General features: G+C 34.4%; 1 protein-coding gene across 50 annotated transcripts in view; it reads left to right on the top strand.

Moving 5' to 3' along the window:
• BAZ2B (bromodomain adjacent to zinc finger domain 2B) overlaps positions 1-14,017 on the top strand; it is a 296,344-nt gene that overhangs the window by 155,213 nt on the left and 127,114 nt on the right. For all 50 annotated transcript variants that reach the window (XM_070580007.1, XM_070580002.1, XM_070579997.1 and 47 more), the window contains one exon: positions 4,529-4,675. In XM_070580007.1, coding sequence (XP_070436108.1) covers positions 4,531-4,675 — 145 coding nt within the window. In that variant the 5' untranslated portion in view covers positions 4,529-4,530. Of the gene's footprint in view, positions 1-4,528; positions 4,676-14,017 lie in introns of those variants that run through there.

The following is a 14,017-nucleotide window of genomic DNA, read 5'->3' as shown; positions in this document are numbered from 1 at the left end:
TAATGAGTAACTCATGTAATCATAATTGTATTTTTTCAGCTGAAAATTAATGTATTTTGCATCTAAATTTGTGTTCCAGCTTATTTTGAAAGTTTTAAGGTAAAACACCCTACTGTTGATACTCATGCAATCATAAGGCCTTTATTTTTAATTCTTAGCACACAATCTATCAGGCTAAAAAATGTAATACCATGCCAAGCATATACATTAACCTATAAATAGATATGACTGAAATATTTACTTGAAATTAATAATCTAAAAATACCTTAAGATTTCTTTTACTGCCACACATACACATGGGTAATTATACACACAGACGTTCATTCATTTATTAAAAACAATAGCCGACAATTTTTAAATGCTAGGTACTCAGCACTTTACATACATTAGCTCATTTAATCCTCCCAACTACAGCTTCATATCACTCATGAGGAAATTGGAAGGTCACTGAAGTTACGTAATTTGTACAGGGTCACAGCTAAGCTCCGGACACCTTTTGAACCCCGATAACACTTGTTATCACGTACCTTGCTGACACAATGTAATCTGAATCTTCCTTTCTTCAAGGTTTAGGTTTATACACTTCAACTCCAGTTTACATGTATTTTTTTGAGTGCTTACTTTGTGCCAAACTTTGTGTTTTTTGTTTTTCTTTTAAAATAATTTTAGATTCAAAAAACAGTCACGAAAACAGAGTTCACAATTTTTGACCCAGCTTCCCCTAATTTTAGCAACTTGTATAACCATAGTACAATTATCAAAATTATAAAAATTAGAAATTGACATTGGTACAATACTATTAACTAAATTACGGACCTTATTAACTAAACTACAGACTGTTAACTAAACTACAGAATTTCACCAGTTTTTCCATTTATGTCCTTTTTCTGTTCCAAAATCTAGCCTAGGATTCCACATCACATTTAATTGTATCTCCTTAGTCTCCAACCTATGACACTTCCTTAGTCTTTCCTTTTCTTTCATGACCTTGACCCTTGATGAATACTTGTCATTTATTTTGTATATGGGCTCTCACTTTGGGTTTGTCTGATGTTTTCTCATGATTTGAATGAGGTTACATGTTATTGAGAAGAATACCACAGAAGTGGTATGCCTTTCTAAGGGATCGGAGGATACATGATAACAATATGTTTTATTATAGGTGATACAGTTTCTCCACTGTGAAGTTACTCTTTTTCCCTTTTTAATTAGTAAATATTTTGAAGGAGATACTTTGAGACCCTGCAAATGTCTTGTTTCTCTTCAAACTTTCATCTACTGCTTTAGCATTCCTTGATGCACATATATTTTAAACCATCTTTGAATAGTTCTCACAGTATGGCAATCTGATCATTGTTTTGTGGATTTTCTTCTTATCTTTTAACTTTCTAGTTGATGGCTAAGATTCCTTCCAGAGCTATGCTTGTGCTTCAGCAGGGGGCAATGCTAAATAAAATCTAATAGTATTTAGCTTAAAAAGAAAATTTTGAAAAGCCAATCCTTCTTAAATGAAGCATGAAATAATATCAATCCTAGGGTAGCAAAGGCTAGAGTGGATTTGTTAAATTTCTTTAAAATGAGAAGGATATATATATAAGATGAACATGGAGTAGTTGACCAAATTTTGGGTTACTAGAACTAAGAAATACCCATTAAAACACGAAAAAAAAAAATTTTAACTCACGCCCAGTGTAAAAGAGTACTTTACGTAAAAAGAGAATACTCAGCCACCTAAGAGATCATACTAGCTAAAAATATGTATCTAAGATTAAAATAGTTAAAGTAATGCAAGAATAATGTATATAGTATACTTCCAAGGAAAATAGCTACATGAGCATATTTTTTAGAAAGAGTTAAACCCCTTCCCACTTAAATAAACAAAGAGAACAAAGAATAATAAAACTGCGCTTTTACTGAAGCTAAAAAAGGCCCCCAACCTCACACTACTAGTTCTAGTTCCACTCTTTCTTATTGCCAGGTTTAAATTTTATTTTATTTTTAAATAATGTTATAAAGAATTTACTGCTACTTTATTTCTACAGAATAGATTCTCAAAAGTAGATTGCAAGATCTAAGTATATGTATATTTTTAATTTTAATAAATATTTCCAGGACAAATAGTCTCCATTGAGCAATATATTACAGACTGCTCATTTTGCCTTCTAGGTTTTCCTTACTTTAGCCCTGAATCAAGTTATATCAACAGAAAGAAGTAAACTTAGAGTTCATAACTTATTAGCCTATAAAAGTAATGCCTATTATTTATTAAGTTCTTATATGCCAGGTACTCAGCTAAAGTACTTAGCTATATTATGTCATCAAATTATTTTTGCTGTGGAGTACAAAATCAAAATTTTTTTTAAACTTCCCATTATTTAAAAAAATAATAATATATTTAAATAGTACATATTAGAATTCTTTGAGACAATGAGTTTACCAGGTATAAATTCTTTAATATAGCCTTTTTTCGGTAAACTCTATCTAGGTAAAGAATCTACTTTTTTTTCTGTTTAGTGAAATAAGGCTTGCTGGTGAAAATAGTTTGTAGGGAAAGATGTCAGCCATGGGCCTTGCCATCAGACAGCCACTTGTTTCAAAGCTCATTAATGACTGTTTGATGACCCAAAACTGCTCTTTAAGCATTAGTTCCAGGTAGCCATCAGCACCAACTATGCCTTTCCATGATGAGTCCATGATGAAGAGAAAGAAAAGTTCAGTGAGAATGTGGACACACTCATTATAGTAGTGCCATCATCTATAGAGATGATTGACAGCAATATCAGAATATGAAGAAAAGGTTTTAAATTGTATGTGATTAGAAAACTCTTTGAAACAGTCTTAGTAATGATGCTATGTGTGAACCTGAGATTACCTTTACCATATGTATCTAGTTTATGAGAAAAATCATCTACATACCATATGGATTCAATCAACATTTAAACATTAATCTTGCATTATTTTAATTGGTCAGTATTTTTAAATGAAATCAAACTATTCTTCTTAGAAAATATATAGTAATTACATGAATTGGCTGTAGAATTTCATACAGAAATCTTTTTTTTTTTTTTTTTTTTTTGAGGAAGATTAGCCCTGAGCTAACTACTGCCAATCCTTCTCTTTTTGCTGAGGAAGACTGGCCCTGAGCTAACATCCATGCCCATCTTCCTCTACTTTATATATGGAACACCTACCACAGCATGGCTTGCCAAGCAGTGCCATGTCTGCACCAAGGATCCGAACTGGTGAACCCCAGGCCGCTGAGGAGCGGAATGTGCAAACTTAACCGCTGCGCCACCGGGCTGGCCCCTAGAAATCTTTTTATGGTTAGATTATTTAAATGGTGAAAGTATACTTGTGGTTGATCATAAGTTCATTTATAACTGAGCAATATATTTTTTTGTTTCATACTATAACTTGTGTACTCCTTAAAGCAACTGTTAATTTCATGATTTCCTTGCTTAATTGTGTGATCAGTATATACAGAGAGTTTTAAAATGACCAACCTATTCTAGATTTAAAACAATTTTTTCATTGAGATATAATTGATATATAACATTTTATTAGTTTCAGGTGCACAACATGATTTAGTATTTGTATATATTGCGAAGTGATCGCCACAATAAGTCTAGTTAACATCCATCACCACACGTAGTTACAAATTTTTTTCTCGCACTGATATCTTTTAAGATCTACTCTCTTAGCAACTTTAACATATACAATGCGTACACCATGCTGTACATTATATCCCATGACTTATTTATTTTACAACTGGAAGTTTGTACCTTTTGACCTCTTTCACTCATTTCTATTCTAGATTTTTAGTATCAATATAAACTATTACAGTAAGACCAATGTAAGATTGTACCCAAATAGCTAAGCAAATTAATAAAGATGCTTAGAAGTAGTTCAGTTGTTATAAATGGGTCATACTAAGGCCATTTTGAGACCATTGTTTAAATATGACTGTGGTAAAAACTCTAAAATATATTTGTCTTTAGGGGGAGCTCACTGTATTGGAGATTAATTACCAGGTCAGATTCTTGCATGCTTAAGACCTACCATCACATTGCTATCTCAGTTTAGAAGACAGGGTTACAGTCCATTCAAATGTGGTGGTATTTCTTGATTCATTAAGATAACATGGGTATTTTGTTGTAAGTGAATAGATGATGAATTGATTTAGGAAGAATAAGAGATTAATATGTTAATTTTCCTAAGGCTGGGGCAACACACATATGTGTAAAGTTACTATGTTCAAACCACTATTAATTTTTATTTTCATATAAGGAAACACTGCCAGTCTATTAGAAGAGGATTTGGTATACTTAACATTAAACTTTCATAAATTGGTATACTGTGTTATTTATTCTGTATTTTATCTTTCTAAAGAATATATATTTCTAAACTTATTTCATATTTTTAAAAAATCTGCCTAAAAGTTTGACTTATTTTAAATATGTGTAATTCTTTTCAATAATTCCACTCTCCAAGATAAGACCGAGAATTAACATTTTTCTCCCTCTCATAGATATGGAGTCTGGAGAACGATTACCATCCTCAACAGCCTCCTCTACTACACCAACTTCATCATCTGTACCGTCTGTGGCTCCATCAGTTTCAAAAGGCGGCCTTTCCACTGGAGCTGCTTCACTTAGCTCTACAGTCAACCCATGTGGTGAATACCCTTTATTAACTCAATTTTAAAATGCCATCTTTTTACTAATTGGTATTCGTGGTGTTTTATCGAACTCTGAATGAAATGTTCTCATTACCTCCACTGACCTGTTGAACAGTGGCTAGGTTAAACATCTAGTCTCTGCTTTTTCTGGGTTTTATCAGTACACTGGGGTAGCACTGGTTATTCCATGCTTTTCATGCTTACTAGAAGCTCTGAGAGTTTCATCTTAATGTCTTAATTTGACCATTTTAATTAATAAATTAATGCATGTGAAGTCTTTTAAGACAATAGGCCCATGAGGGAGTGAAGAAATACAAAGGAATTCTTGGTAGTAAGATGAGGTACCAATGGTATGGACCCTTTGCCCTAATTTTGCTTCCAGAATTTGAAATGACCTTCTGCAAACTCCCGCTACCCCAGTGCACAAATATATACTAAGGCAGATCAATTACTTGATGGAAAATATTTTAAAAGTTTCAAGCATGACAAATTTCTCTTAAATATGAACAAAGTTTATATTGCTAAAAGGAGAGCTTTACTTCAAAAGTGGAAATACACTCAATTTTGATTAATTATGTATAAAGTATTTTAACCCCAAAATATCACTCTTTGCCCAAACACAGGTTTGTTAGAATACATTCCTTTTTTTATACCTAAACTTGATTACCTCATTCCTTTATCACCAGTAAGCTTTTTAACCTTAAATACTTTTAATTTATAGATTATTTCATATGGTTATAAGCAGTAAAACTAAATGGTATTTCACTTTTTCAAAATTAAATTTGCAATTTTGGCTACATGAAATGCATAAATCTGGAATGTTTGCTAACAAAATACCCTAGCAAATTGTCAAATATATATTTGATCAATTATTTTTATTTTTTCTAATCAGTACAGTGACAACAGGGATGTCATTTTGTTATTGATTTATCAGAACAATTTTCTAAAATTTCTTTAGGGATTACAAAATAAGTAAAATAAAATAGCGTTACATTTTTAAAAAAATAAATAAAATCTCTGTTCTCCTGCACCCTGTACAGTCTTGGTTAGGTCATTTAACAGCTTCATCCACACTTCTCTCATATAATATAATGATGGCTATGTAAAATAGTGAATGCCTTTGGTGATATACCGTGTTCAAAAATAGTGATGCCACAATTGGCATTTTACCTTAAGTTACTTTGTCTAAATGATTGCACACAGTTGTCCTTTTGTAATTATTTTTTCCTGCTTTTTATAACTGCTTTCCTTTGTTGTCAACTCCTTTCAGTGTATTCTTCCAATCTGCTGTGTTACTTTGTATTTACTTCTGAATTAGTCTTTAAAATAGATGATGTTTCTAGAGAACTGTCATTTTTTTATGTTAAAGGTTTCAATAGCGTCCTTGGGTACAGAGCCTTAAGTTTTCTGGACACTTTGCTGTCACCTATTTCTCACTCAGTTTTCTGAATTGGTAACGTGAATTGCGTGCAATTCTAGTTAGCCACATTTCGGATACTACCTTTTGTTAGGAGTGGTTGGGAGTTGCAGAGGGTCGGGGTATGCTGAGTTGCTGAATAACATCGGAAATTTTCTTGTCCAGACAGGAATTTGTTTTTATTAAAACTAAAAATTAAAAAGGTTGTAGAGTTTTTATGTTGATGCTTACATTGAATGAAAGTTTAGTTTATTTCTATATTTATTCAGAAATATATCATTTATTAACACATTATACTTTTAGTACCTACAGTATGAGTTTTTTCCCCTTCTAAGAAAATGGTTTTTTGTTTTTAACTTTCACAGTGTTGTAGTTTATATGTAAAGTAAAGCTTTGTATTAACTCTACACATAGGTTTCTTGAGAGAATGCTCAGTTGTCCTGCATAACTCAGTTTATCATATTTTCCTGTTTCTCTTAATTGTTTTTAGTTACTCATAGAGTGATAATGGGCCTGGCCTCTTTATCTTAAACAATTTGAATCTCCTCAATTTTTTGATATATAGAGACAGCAAAACAAGGTTTTCATCTTTAAAATGTCAGAACCTCAACAGTTCTTTAATGGCCTCTTTGAGGACATTCTGTTATTTTAAACAGTTATTTTAATTGGCCTTTCTCTGTCATCTTCATTAATTTGGTATGTCTATAGAAATTTTTCTGAGTTACAAAGGATGTAATTCAAACCTGCTTTCAAACTTTGAATGATCAGCTAATTTCTTTTGAATTAACACTTTGTCAGGGTCTGGGATTATACCTACCTACAAGTTAGCCTGTTCCTATTATGGATGCTGGCAGAAGACATGTGTCTCCTGAGTCAGAAATTTTATTATGTATGGCACAGCAAATAGCATGAGCATCATGTTGGCATTGGCTCCTCATGCCTTCCAAGTCCCACAGGGGTGACACGTTGGGGCCCAGTTGGATCTTATACGTGCAGTGGGTTTGGGTCACAGCTGAGGAATATTGAGCTTGAGGAATCCACTGCTTTTATAGTAAATGAAAGCAAACTCACTGTTTGTCCGGAAGGAGATGCTACCGCATCCTTCAAAGTTGCTCCCTGCAAATGTGATCCTGAGAAATGGCCTGGCAGAAGAGTGGTCAGTGCGTTGTCTTGCTTACCCAGCAGCAGCGTGCAGGGACCTCGAGGATTGCCTCTCACAACACGCCTTTAATTGTATTATAGTATCTTGGATAGAAAATAACAATAAAGAATGCAATAAAGCATGATTAATAAATGCAATAAAGAATGATTAATCTAAGGCTATCTGCATATATGGGTTTTATTGATCTTAGAAGAGTAATACTTTTTTTCCCTTTAAGGTTTGATTTTTTAAAAATAACTTGCCTACTTCTAAAAAATAATTTGGGACAGCTTTTAATAAATGTATTGGCACAATAATCCAAATAATTAACTAGAATATCAAAAGATAGGCTCTAAAAAGTAAAAAGGTGTTAGCTGAAGAAAGCCACTGATATGGAACAAAACCTTAATGAACTAGCTGTGAAGAATGAAAGGAATACATAACGGGTTACATGGCTCACATCCTAGTGCTAGTAAATGTATCAGTTCCTCAGGAAGAAAACAGACTTTTTTCTGGCCCTGAGTGATATGGGGAATATGCTGCCAGAACCTTCGTGTAAAATGCCAAATGATGCACAATGTCCTACATGCCAGTTTCACAGATATTCAGACTGTTCCACATGTTGGCTCTGAGTGAAAGCTGAGAGAACAGTATTTAAGCATACTTGCACAATTAAACTTTGCAGAATAGATTTGTTTGAGATTTGTGGTCATTTGACCTAATACAAAGAGAAATTTCAGTGACAGTTAAGTTGTGCCAGAGACCAGTGGTTTTCAATCCACTTTTGAGGTAGAACCCTTCAAACAAACACTTATAAAAATCCTAAATATATAAAATAGATAAACCGTTTAGAACTTCTCTGGTTAAACCTGGAGAATGCCTGCTTTTCTTTTAAAAATTAAAGAGACTGATTTACATATGTATCTTAATTGCCGGCCGCCTGCCTCTACAGAAAGTGCCAAATCATGTTATATTGAGGAAATTGCAAGTTGATCAGTAAGGCCTCAACTTAGGGTATGTGTCAGTTACAACAATGATTAACTATGAATAGGAAAATACAGCAAATAAACACATCAGCCTATAGATAGGCAGTCCTGGGTGGGTCATGCCATTATGGACGTGATCTCCTAATTTTATATTCTCTCTTCCGAACTATGGGACTTTCGTGTTCGCTTGTGTATCTCGTGGCTTTAAGAGGGCTGATCACCTACAGTGCTGTTTTCCAGAAAGGAAGAAAAACGGGTGCATGCCAGCTTCCTTTGACCTCTTTTAAAGAGCTTTCTCAGAAACCCCACCCAGAGATTTCTTTTTACATCTCTTTCATCAGAACTATGTGAATAGTAATCTCATTCCAGGAAGGCCAGGAAAAATAGTTTTTAGCGGAGCATATTCCTGTCCGGAAGAAAAGAGAGGTTATTGGTAAGGAAGAAGGAGAGAATAGATAGGCAATATTTGCTATCCCTAAGTGGAACAGAGGGACAGGAGGTCAAGCTGGGGAGGAGGCTAAGGTCAGATCATGTGGAACTTCATGTGCCATGCTTAGGAGTTTAGTCAGAATAATGTATTGATTAAAAGCAAAGACTTTGCAACTGAAACACCCTGAAATTCAATCTTGCCTTGTCCACTTATTAGCTATGTGAATTTGGGTAAATTACTTACCCCTTTCTGAGCTTTGGTTGCCTCCTCTATAAAATAGATATAACAATACCCATTTTGCAGCATTATAAGGATAAATGAGATAATGCCTGATATATAGTAGATGGCTAGTAAATTGTAACTATTATTTTTATTCCACTTCATCCAAGTGGAAGGGTTTTATATGATCACAAAATTTTGAAAATGATAGCTCTAGCAGCATGTAGAGCATCAGTTTGCAATGGGGATAGGACTAGAGGCAAAGAAGATTTCTGGGTGAGAAATGACAAGGGCCAAAATTAAGAAGTTATTGGAGATGGGGAAAGAAACAAAGTTCCAGAGATATTAAAAGTGTAGATTCTTATAGGGTATATACCATATATAATAAATATCCCATATATAAATAATGTAAAGGTGATGTTTGGAAAGAGAAGCTCTGACATAATTTGGATAACTGGGTGAGAAATGTGGAGGAGGAATACGTTGCAAAGAGTAAAACACTCAGTTATCTTTTTGCATGTTGCATTTGAATGGAATATATGTTCATTTATATATCCACACTATTGTTGGTGGATATCTGTGTTGTTTCCAACTTTTGCCAGTTACAGACAATGTTATGACCATCATTATACATGGATTCTAATGTGTATAAGTATACATTTCTGAAGAGGTCTTCAACTTTACTGGTTGTACCAATTTATTTTTCCACCAGCTATGTATTAGAATTCCTGATGCTTATCATTCATGCTAACACTTGTCATTGTGAGACTTTTTGATCAATGATGATTATGAAGTAGTGTTCTATTGAGGTGCCTTTTTAATAAGTTTTTAGCTTTTTGGATTTCCTCTTTTTTGAAGTGATTCTTCAGGGCTTTGGTGCATATATCTATTGGGTTGTGTATGTATTTCTTATAGATTTATGAGTTCTTTCTCTATTTTGGTTACTGCTCCTTTTTTCAGTTATATTTTTAGAAGATATCTTTTCCTAGACTATGGTGTGTCTTTTTTTATTCTACATTGTGTTTTGATGAATAGAACTTCAATTTTAATGTAGTTAGATTTATCAATATTTTTATTTACGGTTATGCTTTTTGTCTTGTTTAAGAAGTCCTCCTTTACCTCCAAGGTTATACATATATTTTTTAAGATATCACTTACCTCTCATTTAGTATTACTTTGAAAGTACATAGTTATCAGATATCAGGCAAGTTGTGATAGACTGAATTGACTTTTTGGTTTTGGAACTATACCACTTGGGGTTGTTGGTTGATATATGAGTCACTTCAACAAGAGATAAATTAAACCACTAAAGCTGTTTTAAGCAGAAAGAGATTTAGTACAGCAAAGTAGGTACTTATGAAATTATTGAGGAGCTCGCCCATGGCCCCCATGAATGATTTCAGAGCATTACTGTGGAACTGGCCTGCTTGAGGAAACTACCTCTGGTTCAATAAGAGCACAACTGTTCCAACTGATGGCTCCATGGATCATACCACCCCAGCTGCAGTCCACCGATCGAGAACCACTGACATAACTGGCTTCAGGGCTGGTCTGTGCTGCCTGCTAGATCTGCACCAGCAAAAAGGATACCTCGTGCTGCCAACCTGCCAGCTTAACTCAGCTTTTCTTTCTTTCCAAATACATCTGATGGGCAGACTCTAAATTACGTCTAGAATCCTGGCTGCAAGAGAGACTAGTAAATGTAGTTTTTAGTGGCCCAGCTTCTGCATCACAGGAAGGTGCACTAAAAGGAGGTTGGAACAAATGTTAAGTGAGCCAATTATCTGCCCATTTGAGCTCATCTGTGATAGCGCCCTTGCCATATCTCCTCACCTGTGGATCGTAGTAAACTTCTGATACATATGTATGAGCTTTATTCCAATTTCAACAGTTATTTCCTTTGAAAAAAATAATATTTCATCAATGCATCCAATAGTTCATGTATACTTACTACAATCCTTTGATATGCTGTTTTATGTAACAATATAAATTAAACCAAATAGAATAAATGCTTAACTCAAAATGATATGGCTCTTAACTGTCACAGACAATAGCAAATATCTACTGTTTCCTCTTTAAAGATTATAAAAGGCTTTTCAAGGACTTCATTCCTTCTATACAGTATCATATCCATCAGTATAAAGCATGCTCTTAGTATCTTCTATCCTAAAAAAGCAATACATCTTTCACCCTAAATACTCTTCTGGCTATTGCTCTATTTTCTGTTTTGCATTACAGCCGAGCTTCTGAAAAGATTTAGCTGCATATGCTTTGCCCTTTTCCTCATCTTTCATGTATATCTCAACTCACACCAATGTCACTTTTCTATCCTCATCTCACTCAACCTTTCAGCAGAACTGACACAGTGGACCACACACTCCATCTTGAAAATGTTTTTTTTGGAAAAGTTTTTATCGAATTGGTGTTATTTCTTCCCTAAGTGTTTGGTAGACTCCACCAGTGAAGTTATCTGGGCGTGGAAGACTGTTTTTTGGGGTTTTTTTAAACTATCATTGGAAGATATTAAACCATGAATTCAACTTTTTAAGTATAGATATGAAACTATTCAGATTAGCTTTTTCTTCTTTAGTGAGCTTTAGTGATTGGTGTCTTTCAAGGAATTTGTCCATTTCTTCTAAATCATTGAATTTTGAGGCACAAAATTGGTCTAAATACTACCTTATCTTTTGAATGTCTGTGGGATTTGTAGTGATGTCTTCTCTTTCATTGTTGATATTAATCTTTTGTGCCTTTTCTCTTTTTTCTTTGTGACTAGAGGTTTATCATTTTTGCTTTTTTGGTTTTTTTTACAAACTAGCTTTTGGTTTCATTGATTTTTCTCAACTTTCTGTTTTCTATTTCATTGATTTCTACCCTTTCTTATTTCCTCTGTTTTTCCATGAGTGTGATTTCCTCTTCTTTTTTTCTAATTTCTTAAAGGGAAAGCTTAGATCATTTATTTAAGACCTTTCTCCTTTTTTTATATAGGCATTTAATGCTATAAATTTCCCTTTTAAGTACTGCTATTGCTGTATCCCACCAATTTCGATATATTTTCATTTCCTTATCAATCTAGTAAAAAATATTTTCCATTTTCCTTTGTAAATTCTTTGATCAATGAGTTATTTAGAAGACAATGATTTAACATTAGATTTTTTTATTGATGTCTATTTTAGTTTCATTGCGGTCAAAAACATACTGATGGTAATCTGTGCTTTGTTTTTTGACTTCCCACTGCTGCATTTTTAGACTGGCCCACTGTGGGTCTCCTCTGTGCCTGTGAAAATTATTGGGTCAGCCAAGGACTTAGGGCAAAGATGAGTCTCTTTTTCTCTGTGGTTTCCTTGCTTCTAAGATTACCTTCTAATTTCCAGCTGCTCTGCCAGCTTTGGACTCTGTACTCTGAAACTTCAGGCTTTCTGCTGTCTAAGCTAATCATTGTGAAGGAATGCACTCAATAAAGAAATACATCAAACTCAAGAGATCTTTTGTGTGTAGCTCTGTCTTTCAAAAGTAGATTTCTCTACATTCTCTGCTGGTTCTTTTGCGGCGCCCTTGGAGTCCTTCCCCATTTATGCACAGGGTACTTGTAGCTAGGCATTTGAATAGTTTAAGCTCTGAATTTGGGTCTCACTTTTTCTGTGGTTTGCTCACTGCTGGGATTTCCGCTTTAAATTTCCTGATGTTTTCTCAGTCCTGGATTCTGACCTCTGGCACCTTTAGTTGATAAGCCTGGTGCTTTTTCTTCCACTGTTTTCTGCACTTGTAGCTGTGAGGTGTAGGCGGCATTATCAGACCAGAAACTACAAAGTCACACTTCTTACTGCTCTTGTTACCATTTTTCTAGATTAAACTCTCCCCTGGATTTTCTCTGCTTTTGGATGCTTTCTAGTGTCTTTAGTTTTGTTGTTGTTTTAAATCCAGTTTTTATCATTATTTTATGTGGATGATTCTTGCGACCACATCACTACTACTCCACCATTACCTGAAGTTGTCCCCCACCAAACAAATCACTTTCTTTTAAAAACATTTTCACCTAAGAATCCAGGGGTGACGTGTGACCCGGTATAGTGAATCAAACATCCTATTTCCCAGATGATAGTGATTGGTTAAGGAATGGGCATATGATGGAAGTCAGACAAATCAAAGACAAAGAGATTCCATTCTGGAATTTTTATTGGAACTGGTGAGGAATGATACCCTTTTGTCCCACAAACCTGGGAAGAAGGGCCCATGTGAGGAAGCAGCCAAGTGAGGAAGGAGGAATTAAGTCCTGGTAAACGTTCAGTCAGTCTTCTTTAAAGTGAGCCTTTTCCAAAAACTTTTGCATTATATGAGTCCATACTTTCACCTTTTCCCTGAGCCATTTTGAACTGGCTATTTTGTACTTTTCGCCCAACTGATATACACCCTCCATGATCTAACCTCTGTTTACTTCAGCTGTGTCTGGTGCTGTTCTCACTCTGGCCCGTTATCTTTCAACCTCACTGACCTTTCACTTCTTCAGATACAAAACATTCTTTCCCAACTCAGCTTCTCAAACATGCTCTCCCTCCATCTGGAAGATCTTCATGAGACTGATTCTTTCTCATGCTTTGTCTCAGGTTAAATGTCCTGAGACATTAGTTACAGAAGTCTCCTCCTCAAGTATCTAGATAATTGTTCCATTATTATCTATTTCTGTGCCTAATAATTTTCTTCATGGTACTCTTCACAATTTATAACTTAACACTTAGTGTTGTTTACTTACTTGTCTCTTTTTCTACATTTAAAGGTGGGGACCATATCTGTCCAGCACAAAATATATGCTCAAGAAACAATTGTTGAAGAAAGGAAGGGAAGGAGAAATAAACTTGCAGGACTTGAAAATTAGATGATAAATTAACTCTAATTAATAAATGTTCTAGGCTGTGCTATACTTTGCTTTGATAACACCAAATTACTATGTAGATTTTAGTTGGGAATGGGCATTATAAGCCACAGAGTAAAGAATCTTAAAAAATCAGTTGACCTTACTGAAGAGGCAATGAATAAATAAAATCCTGAAAGTTCAAAGTTATTATTTAATTAGAAATTTTTATTTAAAAGATAACCAGGGGGCCGGCTCCGTGGCCAAATGGTTAAGTTCACGCGCTCTGCTTCGGCG

This window comes from Equus przewalskii, chromosome 17, assembly GCF_037783145.1.
Source record: "Equus przewalskii isolate Varuska chromosome 17, EquPr2, whole genome shotgun sequence".
NCBI classification, from domain to species: Eukaryota; Metazoa; Chordata; class Mammalia; order Perissodactyla; family Equidae; genus Equus; species Equus przewalskii.
This window is presented reverse-complemented; position numbering and strand designations above follow the sequence as displayed.